This window comes from Bacillus rossius, chromosome 8 (assembly GCF_032445375.1).
Source record: "Bacillus rossius redtenbacheri isolate Brsri chromosome 8, Brsri_v3, whole genome shotgun sequence".
NCBI classification, from domain to species: Eukaryota; Metazoa; Arthropoda; class Insecta; order Phasmatodea; family Bacillidae; genus Bacillus; species Bacillus rossius.
The window spans coordinates 51,034,146-51,054,151 of record NC_086336.1 but is presented as its reverse complement, the minus strand read 5'-3'; the positions used below and the strand labels follow the sequence as shown (position 1 = coordinate 51,054,151).

The 20,006-nt window shown below is 37.6% G+C and overlaps 1 protein-coding gene across 1 annotated transcript in view; it reads right to left on the bottom strand.

The window, feature by feature from the left end:
- Nucleotides 1-20,006, bottom strand: part of LOC134534918 (myelin expression factor 2-like) — a 39,553-nt gene that overhangs the window by 13,441 nt on the left and 6,106 nt on the right. Inside the window, exons 2-7 of the mRNA XM_063373616.1 lie at nucleotides 15,096-15,307; nucleotides 10,812-10,966; nucleotides 9,316-9,567; nucleotides 8,192-8,501; nucleotides 6,859-6,942; nucleotides 2,834-3,116 (exon numbers count right to left, since the gene is read on the bottom strand). Coding sequence (XP_063229686.1) covers nucleotides 2,834-3,116; nucleotides 6,859-6,942; nucleotides 8,192-8,501; nucleotides 9,316-9,567; nucleotides 10,812-10,966; nucleotides 15,096-15,307 — 1,296 coding nt within the window. The remainder of the gene's footprint in view (nucleotides 1-2,833; nucleotides 3,117-6,858; nucleotides 6,943-8,191; nucleotides 8,502-9,315; nucleotides 9,568-10,811; nucleotides 10,967-15,095; nucleotides 15,308-20,006) is intronic.

Below are 20,006 nucleotides of genomic sequence, written 5' to 3'. Positions count from 1 at the left end.
AAACACTGAGGATTCGAACAAGGATTCGGATTCGACCAAAATGTGGATTCGTCCCATCCCTAATTTTTAAAAAAATCTTATTATAACTGAAATATATCTCCTACATTAATAACATTATTTTGTAACTCAGAAATGTTGATAGCGCCTACTTAGGAATGTTATGTCAAAGCCCTACTATGTAAACAATATGGTTCTGCCTAATATATTACCAAATAAAAATTACCTATCTTGCCCAGCTACTTATTCCTACACCTAATTTCACAAATTTCCTCATACAATTACCGTAATCACTCGCGTAATGTCCGCAGTAATTTGACCACTTTTTTGGCCAAAAAAATGGGGTGCGGACATTATGCGAGGAAAAAAAAAAGTACAAAATTTTGTGTCTTAATTATTACTAAAAAGGCACAAAACGTATCTAAAATCAATTTGGATTTAACTAGCTACGTATTTTAAAAGAACATTGCTGCGGGATCGCTTGCAAACAACCCGGCTTAGACCATGTTTACAGTGGAATCTCAGTACTAAGTACTTACAGGGACCTCAAGTTTTTGTACTTAGTACTGAAAGTACTTAGTACTGAAACATACATACATATCATCTTTACAAAGAGAAAAAAAAAAAAATTAAAAAATACAACAATAGCGATATTGTAAGATACATTATTTTTTAGCCAACATCTGACTTCAGTTTAAACATTGGTGTGTATGTATAATTTAAGTTTAGTTACTTTTAAAAAATGTGTTATTTCAGTTTGTTTTTGAGCTTGAATGATGCTCTGTTGAACTAAATGTTCTATCTCATATTATGTCTTCGCAACTGCGACTTGCTTTTTTCCTTTGTCTAGTTCTCTGAGTATTTCCACTTTTTCCTTAAGCGTGAATTGCTTTTGTTTCTTTTTATCTCCATTTATCTCATTTTGCAGCACAAATACAATGCGGTGTCTAAATAACGTAACCTGAAAATAAACTCAACAATAACAATAAAATATCCCGGCACAGACGTCAAACAGTATATTAGCGTAGCATAACACTATTGTCTAAATAATTAATACTACTCTCAAAATTCCATGTTTCGATGTATCGAATGGTGTTGTGTTGCTCACGTCGCATACTACGTATGGTATAATCTATGGTAGTGCGCGCAACTGTTTGTAACTTTGTTTTCAGGGTTTAGAGGTTAGATAATACGTTGTGGTGGTATTTGTGTATGTTTGTTCTACAACATTAATCATTTAGCTGGAAATTTATTTACCAGTTTAAGTAAATTTTGGTGTAGTAATGCAACGCTACGAGTAGAATTTATACGTTATAGTGAAAATATGATACTTTAAACTGAAACCATTTTGCATGGTGAAGATACGATTTTTGGCGGGGACTTAAAAAAAATACGTTAAAGTGAAATATACTTTATAATGAGGTACGTTGTACCGGTATTCTACTGTATTTTGCTGTAATTGCCACCGGTAACTGTCTCGCACCCGCCGGAACATTAAAAAAATTTACGCGCTACACTGAAATAACTGTGGTTACGTGTGCCTTATTAATGTGATTAATATGTGATGGATTAAAACGGCTATTAACGGCACGGCTGCAATATTTTAGCCCTACCATATCCTTACGTGCGGCGCGTAGGGAACCAGCGAGCTGGCAACAGCGCAGTGACTCACCAGTTCCACATCTGCTGCGCACTGTACTCCCCCCCTCCCTCCAGGCAACTGATGGCCTTCGTGAAGTAGAGAAGGAGGAAGGGAAAGGAAACATTTAGAGCGTGAGAATGTCCGAGGGAGGGATTCCAACCAAATGTAAACAAAGAGGGGTTCTGTTCTGTCCTGACACGTAAAACAGGGTACACACTAATTAAAGTTGACGTTTCTTTTACGCTGCGCTGCGTGTCTTACCTCAACAGAAAACAAGACTGATCCATGTCAGCAAATGTGATGTTAATTTTTTTTACCCGCGCCTTTACTTGAACCATTTCATACAAAACAGCACAGGCATTACTTCTTAATTCACGTATATAGTTTAAAACTTTAACTTCAAGTTCTGGGAACTTCCCAGCCTTGGGTCCGCGAAACGCACGCCGTGTTGCATTTGTTGACTGCAACTGTTCTTTTATTTTCCGCCACTGACGAACACTTTTTTCCTGCACTTCAAACTCCCTTTCAGCAGCCCTGTTCCCATGCTCTTCAGCATAACGAACAACTCTTAATTAAACAGCGCAGTGAAGGATTTATATTTACCCATTCTGTACTCTACACTACAAATCTCAACGCGAAACTCATGCCTTGAACTTGCGTGCGTGTTGGTCAGCTGTGTTTACCGTTACCGTGCTTTGTTCAGTTCAACGAATTTCCCCACCCTTTCAGGACAGAAGAGAAAGGACAGCTGAAGGTCACTGCTTTGTTTACAGAGCCGTCAACTTTCCATTCGTACTGCGTCCTTTAGGGGTGGCCAAAGTTGTGTTGCCCGCCGTAGACGACTGGTGCGGACATTATGCGAATTTTTAATTTTTTCTTTTAAGGATATATAAATAAAGGGTGAGACATTATGCGAGGGCGGACATTACGCGAGTGAATACGGTAACATTCAGTTATGTTGTAATCGATAAGAAAAGTAGTATGTTGAAATTAGTATCCACTAAAAATTACATTACGTGATCTTCAAATGGGACAGTAACAACAGAAGTCACTCAACTGTATGCTTGGATATTAAGTCATCTGGCATATTAACATTAAATTTAAATTATTTGAGGAGGATGTGCGCAAATTCAACAGATAGAATAAAAAAAGGCCCACTAGTCCAGGTCAACCCTGAGAGAGTGGTCGACTGACCCCGACGCAGGACCCTGTCCCCCGCCGCTTGCCCCCAGGAACGTGGCAGAGTTGGGCGTGGCGCCAACTCCGACCCCAAACGCGTTGGCGCCCACGCCGGCCCCGAACGGGGAGTTGGCGACGCCCAGCACGCCCACGCCGCCGCCCAGCCCGCCCGCCAGGGCGCTGGCGTTGGCGAGCGTGGCCAGGTCGCCCGCTCCGGCCAGGTTGGCCTGCAGCAGGCTCGCCGCGTTCAAGCCACTGATCCCGGCCAGGCCCAGGCTTGCAGCGTTGCTCAGCCCGGCTGCAACACGCGCCGTGCACGGTGTCTGGACTCTAGAGCGCTCCGCAACACAACCAGCATCAGGCAGTGGCGTAGCCAGGATTTGTGGGGGGGGGGGGGGGGGGAATAAGAAGCATGGCCCCCCCCCCCCCTTCTTTAAAGCGGGGGGTCTGGCGGGGGTCCTCCCCCGGGAAAATTTGGATTTTAAGGTGTAAAATAGTGCTATTTTAGCAGTTTTCGGTACTTAAATTTAAATATTGTAATGGTAAAAATTTTATTAATTTTTAATATGAAATTTGTTTGAGTGATTAATTAGAAATTTAAATAAAGATTTGGTGCTAACGGGGAAGGGGGGGGGGGGGGTTTGAAACCTTAACCCCCCCCCCCCCCCTGGCTACACCCTTGGCATTAGGTCATTATCACATCAAAACACATTCCAGTGAAATATATACAGTACAACCCGGTTATAACATTCCCGTTTTTAACATTTTCCCGCCTATAACACCATAATTTCATGGTCCCATCATTTCTCCATTTTTTACAATGCTTTAATTTCCCGCCTGTAACAATATTAAAATTTCTACATTCCCGCCTTTAACGTTCAAATTTGCTTTGATAACTGCCACAATTTGCAGTATCCCTTCCTTTAAAGTCATAATTTAGAGCGAAACCATAGCTAGAAAATACAGCACGCATATACAAACATCAGATGTTTACATTTGAGTAGTTCACCATAGACGTGGTAAACACGCACTCCACAACTTGCACCGGATCGACTATCAATATGGCGTCCTGTTCGCACTTATTAGCCTATGACTTGTTCCTTTATACTTATGATGCGCATTTTGTGCACTGATACATGGTCGGAAACAGTGCTACTATAGTCTATGGTGCTGGTTTTTGTTTCAAAGGTTTAACACCTTGAGATGGTTAACTGTTCTATGGATATATTCACAGCTTTTGTTTGTGGTTAACCTTTACCGTAATTTTTTTTTTTTTTTTTACTTATTGTAGTCACGGTCGTATTTAATTAAAATACGCCGTATTGAAATTTTATTCAGGTTTTTGTACGGTTATGATGGCCGATAAATATAAGCGAAAATATATTCTGTAGCTGAAAAAATTCAGTTTATTAACCAAGTGAACAGGAACCCCAACAAAACGCGTGTTGTGATTGCAAAAGAGTTGAATATTTCTGTTTAGACTCTGAACTGTATCGTACAAAACATTTTTTTTTCTTTAGCATATTATTAGGTATTATCTATAAATAAAATTAACTAATTTTTCACTCTATTGCTGTACTTAGTGTAATACTCCTGTATTTTGTGTTGTTTTACCTATACTTTTTAATTTAATCAATCCACGTGTAATTTTTACAAAGTGAAGATGATTTCCTGCTTATAACATTTTTTTATGTTGGTCCCTTGGAGAATGTTATAACAGGGTTGTACTGTATATTTTTTTCTTGCTACAATTTGATAACGACAACTAGGCTGGGCCGATCGCATAAATTACGAATCATGCCGATACCAGTTGTTTGCAGCCAATCTGGCAGATGACCAATAACAAAAAAAAAAAAAAGTAAAACACAGTGAAGCAAGTTTGTTTCTTGCCTTAGTAGGTACTTTGGAAATAACTGAGCCATGCAAACCTACAATTAAACGTTTTAGTCGGTAATAGTGATTTTAATAATAAAATTCACACCTTATAAATTTTACTATTTGGTTAGTCTCTACTGGCACACAAACAAACACAACAGTGAACTTTCACTTGAATCCAAGATACTGTTGCGAACGCGAGAGACCTGACCACGATGCCAGGTTCGGAGCTTGCTAGTGGCGCATCACGCGCTTTGTCACGTGCGGTCCACTGACGTAAGGCATGCCACGCGTACCTTACGTAACCTTCATGTGTCTCTTCACAGGTTTTCGTGTGTTCATTGCGAGAGATTTACCATGCTTTCAAAGGTAACATTCCGTGTTTTGAAGTGGGGTTTTTATATTTCTGGAGGCCTCCCTCCTCCCTCTCTCCACGCACAAGTTTAGTATTCTTTTTCTTTGGGTTAGGTGATTCGGGGGGAAGGAAGATAATCAATCAAATTGAAGGGGGAAGCAAGGAGGGCACAGGACTTCACCTCATCTCTCCCTGAGTAATAAAGTAGGACAGAAAGCAGACAAAGAAGAATAATGAAGGCAACACCAGTGCTATATTTCTTTCACGCCAATAAGCTAAGAGACACACAGAACATAAAAGATAAAGTTGAGTCTATAGAACTCTACTGAATCCAAATACAGGGTGTCCACAAATGATTGGAGTGATTTCATGATGTTGCTGTGGGTGCATTTGTCAACATATCGCGATGAAACTTGGTGGTCATCTGTAGAAACTCAACAAGTTTTATTCTGTGTTGCAGAGTCCCGCCTTCCTCGGCACATAGAACAGCATTAGAGAGATGGAGGCAAACTACAAGAAAGCATACGCCGTCCTTGATTTCATGCAAGTCGTTCAGTCAAAACAGTTCAACGATGATTCAGGACAAAGTTCAATGCAGAACCACCGTCCGCAAATTCCATACGGCGATGATACGAACACTTCAAAGCTACAGGATGTCTTTGTAAGGGAAAGTCAACGGGTTGTCCACCAGTGGGTGATCAAACAGTTCAGCGTGTGCGGGCAAGTTTTCTGCGTAGCCCTAAAAAGTCTACGCGGAAAGCTAGCAGAGAATTGGATATTCCACGATCAACTGTATGGAAGATCCTAAGGAAACGTCTGAAGCAGACGCCATACCGCATGCAGTTGCTGCAAGCGCTAAAACCTGCGGACAAAGCCATCCGGCTTCAGTGGTGCACTCAATTGCAAGAACTGATGGAGGAGCAGGATGATTTTTGCGATCTACTTGTGTTTAGTGATGAAGCATCATTTCCCTTAGTGGCACAGTGGACACAATGTGCATATATGGGGAACAGAGAATCCCCATGCCATCATTGAGCATATTCGGGACGCCCCAAAACTCAACGTTTTCTGCGCCGTCTCCAGATCGAAGATTTATGGGCCCTTCTTCTTCTGCGAAAAAACAACAGGACACATTTTTCTGGACATGTTAGAACAGTGGCTCCTTTACCGGTTGATTTAGTGGACATGAGAGCTCGCATCAGGAATGCTTTTGATCACATTGACACGGACATGCTTCATGTTTGGGAAGAGCTTGATTTTAGGGTTGATGTGTGCAGGATCGCAAAGGGTCAACATATTGAACACTTGTAAAGTCCCAATAAAACTTGTTGAGTTTGTGCACGTGAATACCAAGTTTCATCCCGATATGTTGATAAATGCACCCACAGCAACATCATGAAATCGCTCCAATCATTTGTGGACACCCTGTATATGGTGCGACCCATATTTGAGGGCAACCTTACAATGAAAATGTTTGATTTTAATGTCCAAAACTACACTAGATGTAACCAACATGCAGGTGCAACCCTTCCGGGAATTCAATTTTCGGTAAGATAATATCGGCCGATTAATCGATTGGCCCAGCTCTAATGATAACATAAAGGCTGTATTCACATTAAGGTTGGTGAAAACAAAAAAGTCATAAATTAATTTAGATGATCGATAACTCACTGCGTTTAGAAAGATGGTGATCTTGATTGGTCAGTTCCTTATAATTCAGTACCTAAATTTTTACATTGTTCTAGAGCTAAATGTTTTAAGTAAAATATGAATACAGTAAAGTATGTGAATGAGTATATTATGTACGTACCAAGATTTGTGAGTCCTGCTCCTAGTCCCATTGATCCGCCGGCCAGACTAGCACCCGGCCCTTGAGTGAGGTTTGGCAGGTTTCCTACACACAGTACAACAACCTCAATAGAACACAAAAACAGGGGAAAAGCCAAGTTAAACCACAATCCATCATTTAAATTTTTTACATTCAACTAAAAGGGTTACTATAGCTGGTTTTACTGAATTTCCGAGTTTCAAACAAGTTGTGAAACCACAGTTTTCAAAGCATTTACTTTAAATTAATGAAAGTTGATTAGAAACATATCAGTAGAAACTAAGACAAATTCTTTATTTTTCCTTAAGTGGCTACAACCTTTGAGATAGAATTTTAATTTGAAAGTAAAATCTCCTTTTCATCCCAAGATGACATTTACATTGCACCACATGTTATGACAATCATTGCCTCAAGCAGGAGAAAATTCTTACTATCACTTTTCTTATGCAAAATTAATTTACTCTGATACAAGAAAAATGTCTATTTACATGGAATCTTGATGTAATCTAAACAAAACCAGGGTGGCCACTCTCGTGGCAGTACGAAATTCCAGGTTTTACCACAGTTTTACAAAGTCTTCTCAATGAATGTTCCGAACTTATAAGCATTATCATTAAAATTTAACTTTTAACTGGTTCAAGTTCGCAAGTGTCACTCTTTCACACTAACGCCAGTACCCCTGACTTATAACCATGTGATAACTGGTTTGAACACCATCCTTAACAGAGGTATTTTTTTTAAAATCAGGTTTTTAAGCCATTTTCCACCAAGCCTCCTGACAAATGGTGGAGAAAAATGTTCTGCAACAGAAAAAATAAAATTCTTACTTCAGCTTTGATGGAAAATTTTTGGTAAGCAAATGCTTAAAGAGTGGTTCCGTGGCTCTAGACTGCATGTCTACTGTTGACGCCAGTGTGTCTATTTAGGCTGTCTCACTAAAAAGGCACAACTGACTATAAATCTGCCAAATACATGAACAAATTACATGTATGCAAAAAAAGAAAGAAAAAAAATTATCCCGGCATTAATTAACAGCACACTATCATCCATGTACAACTATTTAAGGGTCTTCCATCAATGAGTTCCTTCGGTTTATACATATTAAATGTTAACTCACATACTATTTACATGCCATGTTTTTAAGGATTGTGTTTACTCTGCAGTGTTTAGCGTGGACTCACAAACAATTTTGGTACTGATTTGGTACTCGCGAATCGAAGCTGTGCCGTGGTGCAACCCTCGCCACAAGACAATGAACATAGCCACTGAAGGGCAGATGCACAACAGTAAAAGGGACCGTCAAAGAGGTACTCACGAGCGACGTCCCGGAGCGGGTTTCCGCCTGCACCCAGGCCCATCCCCACCCCTCGTAGTCCCTCGGGGAGCTTCGGGGGCCCGTCCGGCTTGTTGTCGGCCCGGTCCATCCTCACGGCCAGGCGGCGGTCGTACAGCATCTGGTTGTTGAGCATGGAGATGGCCTGGACGGCCTCCACCGGGTGGTCATACTCCACGACCCCGAACCCCCGGCTCTTGCCCTCCTTGTCCATGCTCACCTCGGCACTCTGCACCTTGCCGGCCAGCTTGAACACCTCCGTCAGCTTCTGGCTGTCCACCTTGTAGTCCAGCTGTTCAAACAGTCATTCATTCATCAGCCCCTCCACCAAACACACACACACAGAAAATATCAACATCGGGTTCAATGGAGACGATGAGCCGAGAACGGAACATCAACAGAACGGTCGGGCAAGGAAAACTATATAGTACTCCTCACCAGTTCGTTACAACTTTCACTTGCACACATTTCAGGTTAGGCCCTGCCAGAAATCAAACCTGGATCATCTAAGTGAAAGGCAAGTACGTATGACTCTCAAAATACTGCTGCATGAAACACTGATAGAAAAAGATATCATTTTTAAATATTTATGTTGGCTTCTTAATGTGAACAAGTCTTACGATATTATTATCATTAAATGCTTAAACAGTAGGGCCTATTAAATTACTACACATCACATTTTGTTTTTATGTTTTATTTTCATGCTACATCAGTTAAATATTTAAAAAAAAAATACTATACTGAAGGGCATGTCTGTCTGTCTCTCTCTCTTTTTCTCTTGGCTATGTACTGTGAGAACCAAAGACTAACAGTTCAGTGTAGCATGCTATGGCACTATGCAAGAGGTAGCCCACCTTCCACTCATCCCACCACTTACAATTAACTATTAAACTTACCTCACACTTTCAGGGTGCTACCGATTCCATATACAACATGAGTAATGAATAAGAGGTACAGAGAACAGTAATATTTTACCGCCCTTCACTCCAAGTTTCTTGCTTGCATCTGAGGAAGCCTGTCAATACCCACCTCACGTGAGCAAACTTAAGCGAAGCGCAGACAAACAAACACAACTTCGACAGTTTCCGATCAGGCACAGTACTCACGTTGGCAACGAAGACCCTCGCCACGAGTGGGGGGTTTATCCAGAGTGACTCGAGGAACTGTGGACTGAGGCCGTACGTGTTGCCCCACTTCTGCTGGCCCCCACCAACCATCTGGTTCTGCTGTGGGGGATCCCAGGCCCTCCGCTGGTCGTCTCTGTTCCCTCGGTTCGGGTTGCCCCCGCCCCCACCACCGCCTCCTCCCCCTCCAAACTTGACAGGGCGGCCACATTTGTCGCGAACTGTGTCAAAGTCCTACAATAAACCAAGGTTAGGACATTATGAGAGAACCCACGAGACATTCCGTTCAATAAAAAGTGACACTTTATTGAAAGGTGCCGCAAAGAACATTCAGACTTTGACAGCAGAAAATTTTTATAAAATAAATTAAATATCCATGATTAACTTAGTCTGGTACCACACATATCTGTGTTTGTTTTGGTTAATATGAAATAATTTTCAGGCTGAATTTTCCTTTCAGCACCTGTCAAAAAATCTCCCATTATCTTGAATAGAGTCTAAACATAACTGTAACATACAAAAGGTCCACACATGCAGAAAAACTTGCATAGGTATAATATTTTGCTACCACATTCTCTGCCTGTGAGACAAATCTCAAACTTAAAACATTGCCTTGGAGTAGGAAAATCCAACACAACAAAAGCAATATATATATATATATATATATATATATATATATATATATATATATATATATATATATATATATTTTTTTTAAAATTAAATTCTTTGTGAACCATGTTAGGTTATAGCACTATAATTTTTGAATCTACCAATTTCTGTTAAATAAAATTTTAATTTAAATTAATGCAAACTGCACAAGCATTCTAGCCTCCTATTGGTTTGTATACCTACACTTAAAGTTGAATCATTTAAGCACTTTTTTATTGTCTACATTAAAGCAATTCATCTAAAATGCCACTACTAATTGCAAGGGTGATGCTAATAATCGGACTAGTATAAAATCAAGTGCAGTTGCACAAAATGATGTTACACAAAAACATGTTGCCGTGAAACTTTTCAGGAGGAATATGAACTGGAAAGTTTCTTTCACCGCAAATATCTACTTGCAAGGATAAAAAATTTAATTTAGTTTAGTTAGTGCGACAGTCAATCCTAGCTCAAAAAACTAAAACGGGTTCATGGAGATCAAGAGTAGAACTCCATAGGAGCAACTGGTCATTGGTGGTACACGAAAACAAACATTATTAAACTAATTACCTCAAGCACAATCCTTTCATACACAAGATGGGACCATACATATTTAAAACCCTCTTAAAAATGGGAGACACTGTCAACAAAATTAAAATAAATGCTCTAAATATAAAAATTTTACTTTAAAAAAATATTAATAAAATAAAAAAAAATTATTGTAAATTATTCTATTTCAATGTCATCAATAGAAATGATTGATTCTGGAACTGGAAAACAACTCAACCAACCCTAATGGGAACACGTTAAGACAAAATAATACAAACCTCTTTGACGACCAATTTCCTCTCTCTCAGTTCGTATCGGTGCATCTTCTCCACTGCTCTTGACACAGAGTCCACTGAGTCGAACTCCACAATACCACAACCGCGTGGCTTGTTGTCCTCGTCATAAAATAATTCTACATACGCCACTTCTCCAACTGAAAACATTCAAAATGCACAACCATTCAGGTGATGTTAACTGTTAAGTATCTTTTCTATGTAAACATACTATTCATTTTGAGCATAAATCATGCATCAAATCTAGGCCAGTGCGAATATTTAAACTTTTGAATGCAAATACTAACAGTTTACAAATCATATTCAATTGGACTATGAATAATAAAGCATCAACATAAAAAAATATTATATAGACTACCTACAAATATTTTACATAAAAATGCTTAGGACTGTTTGTAGTGTACCAACAATATTATAATAATAATAATATAAATAAATAATAATATTAAAAGTATCCTCCAGTTTAGATGTTTTACAAGGACCACATAGTCAAAAACATGAATAATACTCCGCATTTTAAAATGCAACAAGTACTCAAAGTTATTTCACTAGTACCTCACAAAACAGTAGTGAAAAACACACACAGACGATTCAAAACACTGACTATATCTGAAGTTTATAACTCGAAAAACTATTCATTGTATTTGTTTCGCCATACATAATAGTAGGGGAAAAAATTTATGTCAACAACCATGACGACAACACGAAACTCCAACACTCCTATGCAATGTTCATTAAAATAGGTAAGTGTCCACAACAGTTGCAACGGCATATAAATCGATATTATCTTATGACGAAACAGACCTTAAGACTCAAAAACAAAGTAAACATAAATAATGTTTCTGGATTTTACATGAAATTAGAAAAAAATGTGTTTGTAACATTGCTGAACTAAAATACAGTTTCCGCACAACTAGGGTATGAATATGTAAACAGGAGCTCATTTAATTATCATTTTGCCAATGCAATTTGATGTTTTTCATGAAGTGGATTGGCTTTCGCTGTATTTTGTGGTTCACAGACATTTTCTGGATCAATATGTTAAGAGTAAAGGCTAATAGAAACTGTAGTAAATGGTTGTTTTGTTTTTGTTTGTAAGCTACATATAAAAAAAAATTTTCTTTTGATTTAAACATTTTAGCAAACATTTAACGTATAATTATTGTAACTTATTCAACCAAACCAACTTTCACTTCAGTATTATTTAACTAATTCCCCAGAAGCCACTAAACTATATATATTTAACTATTTTTCCCTTTGTATTTGTTACATGATGTGAAATTTTTTGTGTGGGATTTCAATTCTCATCATTACTATCCAAAGAATATTGTTTTTCAAGAATAATTATGGTATTCTGTATTCATATTCGATTCAAACTAAAAACCTGATAAAGTGATAAGGCCTAATAAAAACGAAGAAGTTTCAAAAAAAAAAAACCTAGGAAACCCTACTGAAAGTAAATATTTGGCAGAATCTGGTAAAAGAATACTTTGAAATTATTGCAAAATTGCAAATTGCTCGATCTGTAAAATCCATACAAGGTGCCAGACCTTTAGCTCTCTCTCTCTTCTTCCATCTCACTACAGAGTTATTTCTTATCTTTTCAGGGTGGCCATTCTTCGGGCAATATCAAATTCCAGGTTTTTTTCCAAGGTTTTTCTACATTGAATGTTTAGAAATAATAAAACTAAGTCTGTCATATACAGTACACTCCCTATTTAACGCGGTTGTCGGGGGACATAACTTTTACCCGCGTTGTTGCATAACCGCGATGTTTCGATGTGACCAAGGTCAAAAGGCATAAAACACCGCCTGTGTTCTAATAGGTCGGCAAGCACGCACAGTATAGACGGCCCGCCGTTGTGCGGACTTTGCATCCGCAGTTTTCACTAAACGCGGGTGAAAAAAATAAAAATAATAAATTTTAAAGATAAATATTAAATGTTGAATTGTTTTTATTTTTCCGTGTGCCGCGCACAGTTTGTCGCACGGCCTACGAGCGCGCCAAACGCCGCCAAACACACGTGCGGCACACAAGCTGCTGCCAGTCTCGTGGTGTCAGCCACAGTATCTGCTTCGTCAGTGTCCGTAACAAGTAAGTGCAGTGTGTGCGGTTACACACGATTCTGTGGTCGAAGTCTTCTAAAAAGAAAGGCCGTAGTGATACTTCAAACCGAATATGAATCGCAAAGTACCGAGTTTGATTGACAAAATAAAAATTCTATATTTACTTACAGATAGCTTGTCTTTTGCAGAAGTAGGCCGCAGATACAGGAAAAAACAATTCTGGCATTCGTACAATAAAAAATAAAGAATCGTCTATCGTGTCAAGTGGTTAAACTTTATTATCCATGCTTACAGTAAATTATAAATGGTCACGTGTGGGAAACAAAAATTGCGCCAATTTAATTTTAGCGCAATCAGTGACGCCGTATTAAAAACCGTGTTAAACTATGTCTTTACTTATTTCACCAAACGCTGTGTCGAGTTGCTGAGTGTGTGTGGCTCGGATCGGCAAGTGTTATATTCCCCAGCCTCTGGTTAAAGGTCGGGAGACCGTTACACATAAACATTTCCGGGACTTGTTTACTACCTCACGGCAAAAGTGGTACAGTATGGTTCACGTATTGGACCACTGGGAATTCCTGGGCAAAGATTAAAAATACGCTAGCTGATTTACTTTACTATTTAATGTTAAAACATTATACCAAAGTAAAAAGATGAACGTGTATAATACAATGAATTACCCAATAATATTACGTCTGTAGGTTTAAGTTGTAACAAAACATTTATATACAGATGTCCAGTAAAGTACCAATTAAGATTCTGTAGTGGAATTTTAAACACCGGACTACCTGATTTTGCCTTGTACGCAGGAACGCTGCTCAGTCAAGTGACTCATGCTCTGCCTGTGTGCTGCGTGAACACATTCCCTCCCCCACTCCCCCTCTACAAGTTTCTGCCCGCTCTAATCTCTACCTCTATATTCTCGGCTCGTCTCTCCCTACCCAGCGCTTGCCGACAACCAAGCCTATCCAACATCAATCCCCAGCCGAGTCACGCTGGATAATGTCGCTGGACGGTGGGCTTTATCAGGTCCCCGTTCCGATGCTTCATTTGTGAGATAAAGCGACGTTAAGAACTAGTGTTTCAGAAAATATCACTGGGCTGGATTGGACCATAATTTGAAAACCCTACAAGATAGAGCAATAATGTACGGAGATATCTTGTTTAGAATTTCAATGCGGACATTTTCTACGCCTAGGCTTTTTTCTGCCCGATGCTTAGTTTGTTAGTTACAACGCAAAATTATCCTAATCTGCTGTCAACCATTTATTCCATTATTATTCATTTCTGACTGGGGGACATGGTTTGACCCGCGATATACCCGATTCCGCGATCAATCGAGGCGCGATATACCGGGAGTTTACTGTATTAACATCCTCTTAAGAAAATCAAACTTACGAAAATGTCTTGCATAAGTTAAAAAAATTAGCACTGGATCTGTAATTATCTTTTCTTTTAATAAAAATTTCCTTCTTAATATCTCTAAATTTCTAAGTACCAAGAGAAAGTTCTTAACAGGAATTTACTGTATCTTGTTATCAGTTTATGAATAATTAATACTAAGAAAGTATAATTCAGTAGCATTTACATGCACTTTTCACTGACTCAAATTCAGGAGTGTATTTTCCCCACCAATAAATTTAATAACTGTTCCCCTAATGTCCAATCCTCGGTCAATGGTTTAAATATCATTGTAAACAAACTTTTTTTTAAATTATTTTGTAAGACTTATCTTCCACTAATACCGTTGACAAACGGCAGGGATAAATTATTCCCTAAAATAAAAATCTTGCTTCTGCCTTCATTGTGGTTCTAGAATGCACGTATACTGCTGACAGTGTTCCTGTTGGGCTCACTCTTACTAAATAGTTGTGACTGGTCGAAAGAGTAGAGCAATTAAAAAAAAAAATTATCCTAGCTCAAATTATTAATGTAGTGTCTTTCATGTTAGACTTATGTTAGGGTTATTACATGTCAAAAACCATACCAATGTCAATTTGAAATTGCGTTGCAATAGTCATTTAGTGCATGTGAAAACTATCAGAAAAACCAAATACGGGACAAGGAACCATGTGGCAGGTGAGTGTTTATCAGCGATCCCATGCGTCAGGAGTAATACAGCTTGTAGGTAGGACATGTAGTTATCAACTTTTTTTCTTTAAAATGTTCCCTAAAAAAAACAATAAATTTCTGCAAGGTTACCTTCATTCCTGAAGAGATCTTTGAGTTCCTGCCAGCGAAATTCATACGGTATGTTGGACACAAATACTCGTCGCTCGGCTGCCGAGGCCCCTCTGTCGCTGCGATCTCTGTCCTTGTCTCGAGAGACGTTAGAGAAGCGACTAGTTCTCTCCCCGCGGTACGTGCGGTCCCTGTCTCGCTCTCGGGAGTTATCATCCATGGGCGATCTGCTCCTGAAACAGCCAGCATCACCTCACGTGCGACTGCGAGAAAAGTTACTGAACTCTCTTCAAACTAAGCAAAAGCAACAATAAGACAGCTGACGTGTATCCACTTCACTATAAAAAACTTAACTGTAATACACAATCTAAAAGTTTTTGTAATTTTTTTTTTTTTTAACATCCTGTGATTGCAACTATGTAACTGGAAAACTGCGGTTATTTGGTGATTGGTGAAGAACTGACAAACTACGTTAAAGCCTTGGCCGCAAATGTTAGCAGTTCCCTCAGAGTACATCGTAACTGTCAATTTTCATTACAGTACACTGGTTCCTGTTTCCTAGCACGTTACATTTCACATTTCCACACTTGGTATTCCCAGTAAAACTCTATTGATGTTTGATAATTCTGAAATCAAACACTTTTGATTGTATCACAATTTATAGAAAAACTCATTGAATTTAATAAATCTATAAAAAAAATTAGATTAATTACATGTTATTGAATTATGTTATTGAATTATGTTATGCAGAATTATAAAGAAAACAACAAAATTTCTAGTTATGCTTTGCTTATTCACTGAGATTCTTTAAAGAATTAATGTTTTTAGTACCTACATAGCTCTTTTGGAATGTAAATAAAAGAAGTGTAATTTAACATAAAAATAAAATATGAAATTGAAAAAAATGAAAGAAAACATTGTCACTGTGCATGGTCTCAAAAAGTTTCACTTCTTCTGAGTGAAACTGGGCCATTCAAATATTACTATATTTTCATGCTAATTTAATAGTGTGTTGTAAAAATAATTTAAAAAAATTTTTTTTACCTCCCACTGCATCAAAAAACCTAAATACAAAATGTACACGTTCTTATAAATAGAGAATAACAGGATCAAGTTGTTACGCTAAAGCACAATGGCAATGGCCGCATCACTGCACAGGCTGCCTATGTTAACCTATAAACAGTTATTTTTCAGAAACCAATAGGAATTTATCAATGTTTTTAGCATCAGGGTAAATAGAGGAATGATTCTAGTGTCCAAAAAAATCATTATAGTTTGTAGGTTACATAATGTAGCCTGTATAGTGACTTAGCCACCACCAATGAGTGAAAGATCCAGAGGGAGTGGAGACCAACAGAAAGATGGAAGTAAGTGTTCCTAGTGAGGACAGGGCACAAGTGGAATGGGCTTGGGGGAAAGATACTAGCTGTGAGAGGAGGGAAGGACTTAAGGAGGCAGCTTCAAGAATTGGGAGAATAAGGTGGATGGTGGTGGTGTGGAGGGGGACACAAGGCGGAAGCCCAATCGCAAGAATTCAAGCGTAAAGTGTATTGTATCCCTTAACCCAGAAATACCATTAAACATTTACTGGACTTGAGCATGGTAGTTACCGACTTACCACACAGGCCAATGTAAAATGTTTATTTACATGCGAAGATCTTGAAATTATCTAAATGCACCTTGACAGAATCATTAGAAATAAAACAAGGGGTAATTGACGGACAGAGCTGCTTTTTAGAACGGAAAGAAAAAATAGGAAAACATTGTTTTCACACACTACACACTTCATTGAACTTACCCTGAAGGGATGGTTTCTTAATTTCTAATAGTTTGTGATAAATAAGTTATAGCTTAACATACTACTCCAGCAGAAATCGTGGCTTTGTGGAACAAAAAGTAAATAAAAACAGAAAATATGTTTTTCAAGTACTAGATACACTACTAAATTTGCCCTGGAAACATGGTATCTTAATTCCTATTGGTTTGTGAAAAATAAGTTTAAAGCTTACATTACAATAGGGTCAGGTGGGGTGGATATGATACAAAAAACCAAACTTTTTGAATACGTATTATTTTAACTAAGAGCACCACAACACTGAGAAAAATTACGCACATTTCTTAGGGCTTTAGAAACCTAACCCTAACTCAATAAAAATTTAGTTTAATTAGTTAGTTTGATAAAAAATAAATTCAGTGTATCATATTCACCCTGCGATTGGGGGGAATATGATACACAGGTGGGGTGAATGTGATACATCATTATATCCTACTTCCTAGCAACGCTATCAGTGTGGTGGGATGCGTGTGAGACAGGTCAAATACATGTGTATCACCCACAAAAAATTTCATGACAATCAGTTTAGTGGTCCTCAAGTTCTGACATAAAATATGAAGTCATGTTACAGAGTGAATATTTTCCCTCTATATTAAAGAATCATACATTTTGTCACAGTACATAAATACGACTAGTGACTAGTCAAACAAATTCTACATACAATTTTGATCATTTATCCACGTACTGTCCAATTATTGAACGATCTTCTCAGTCAACAACAAATTGAAGAAATACTGTGGTCCTAATAAGGATTTTCTCTCTATTTATAATAAATACAACAATAGCAAAGGAATAAAAGCAGCTTACTACAAACTAAAATATGGAATGCTTAGACATACACAGTTCTACATGTGATCGACCATTCCATGCCAAAAAGGACCAAATTGTGTAAAACTAAAACATAACATAAAATGTTTTTATAAGACTATAACTACCCAACATATCCTTAATTAACCAGAAATGTATACATTTTTCGATTATTTTTAATTTTTCATACATAACTTTTCATTTTAAAATGGGTACCTAATAATTACCATGTATTATGATATAAACAAGTCAAGTTGGTGCTCCTTTAACATTGGTTATATATGTTTTTCTTTAACAGCTGTGTTTTGGAGGGAAAAGACCAGTTCATTTGGCTTCCATCTGTATGGTTTTTGTGGTTTAAAGTTATTTTTCAGAGGTTTCAACTAGTGTTTTTTGAAGACCTATTTGATGGTGTCCCGTCCGTAACAAAAAAGTAAGAAAGTTTATTACCTATACGCATAAAATATTAATCAAGTAATTGTTTATCATACATGACTAAATACTACAACTAGATGTTAACAGAACCTCAAAGTTTAATGTTGAATATTAATTTTCTGGACTAATAAATCACTTTTTTAAGATTTGTCCTGTCCGTAACGTTTTTAAGATTTATTATAATATATAATCATTTTGTTGTTTTTTGTAAATTATTGCGAATTTACCTAAACATGTGCTAATAACCAACATTCACATGAGAATTTCTATAATAATATTAACACATTTAGAAACATGTAATGTACAAAAATCTTTACTTTGAGAGTTGAAGCCAAGGAACAGAATTCCATATTACCGTAAAGTGTACACTGCTTCGGAGACAGATGGAGAGTGTGTTGTGCAGAAGCTTACCAAGAACAATGTTCAAGGAGGGCAGCACCTACTCATTGAGCAAGTAGGGCAGAGTAGGTAAACATAAATATGTAGTGGTGAGCCAGGGAGGAGTAGAAGATGATGGCAGCATTGAGATTTTCTACATGGAGCAGGTTGTACGTGATGCATGCCAGGACAATCTTTTTAAAACTGATACGAGGAAGAAATATGTTGTGAACTTTTCAGAAGTGATAGGTTTACTTCCAGAACCTGAGTTAAAACAGCTTGGAGATAGGATTTTTTACAAATTTGAAAAGATAATTCCTGCGATTATGTAGAACCTGCTTATCTGAACTTAAAAAAATTTACGATACTAAAATGACTGATAATGTTAGAATTTTTGCTGTTGTGTTCATTAAGGAGTAACTTTTAAACCAAATTATTATGTTCAGTAAGGTGGTATTGTAAATTATATTTTGTCCCAGGTCATGTCCCGTCCGTAACAGGTCACTCACTAAGTAACAAAAATTTTAACTGTTGCTTAAAACTTAATTATTTATGTCAGTATATAGTATACTTTTAACTTCTCATTATCTAGATACTAAATAGTAAATTAATTGGATAAAAACCACTTAATGTTTTTCAGAAAATATTTAGTATTCCTCTTTGATTCAGAGGCCAAAAATAACTTTAAAATGGACAATTAATAGCATCATATATGCTGATATTATTAAATGTAATTATGTTCTGTTCATTAAGAAAATTATTTAAGCCAAAGTACTAAATTAAGAGTGTTATTGTCATTCAGACTTTTGTCCCATCTGTAACGTCCTGTCCGTAACGTGTCACTTTCTCAAAAACATTTTATTGATGGTTATTAAAACTAAGTTCTGATTTCAGGAGGTTATGCATGTTTGAACTAACTACTACTATACCATGTATTGTAATAACTGGATGTAAATCACTTCATAATTGGAGGGTCTGATGCCATAGTGAACCAAGTCCAATTTTGCCATTTTTGAGATAGAACTAATTTGTAACTCACAAAGTGATATTCTTTCATGTGCTAAAGTAAACTAGGTTGTATCGTAATTAGAGAGGATGAAAAAGGGAAATTTTGTTATAGCATATTGGACAATTGTGATTTTATGTGGTTGGCAGAGTGAACCAGGTCTCAGATAAAATGGTGCATATGCAGGACAACGAAAACAATCTGTTAACTAAAAACGGTGATAATCATGATGTGAGTGATGATTCATTAGGTCTCTTTGATGCAACAAGTGACGAATATATTCCAGATACTGAAAATCCAACTAGTGAAGGTAAGTAGTAATAATATATTTTGTTAAAATAGTTTTTGTAATGGTTCATTTTGTAGATGGCTTTGCTATTTGGTTCATGTGCCATAGTGTACCATATACTGAAAATTGCTTTAGAGAGCGCTCTGTTGGTGTGAACAGTTACTACATACTTATACACTGTTC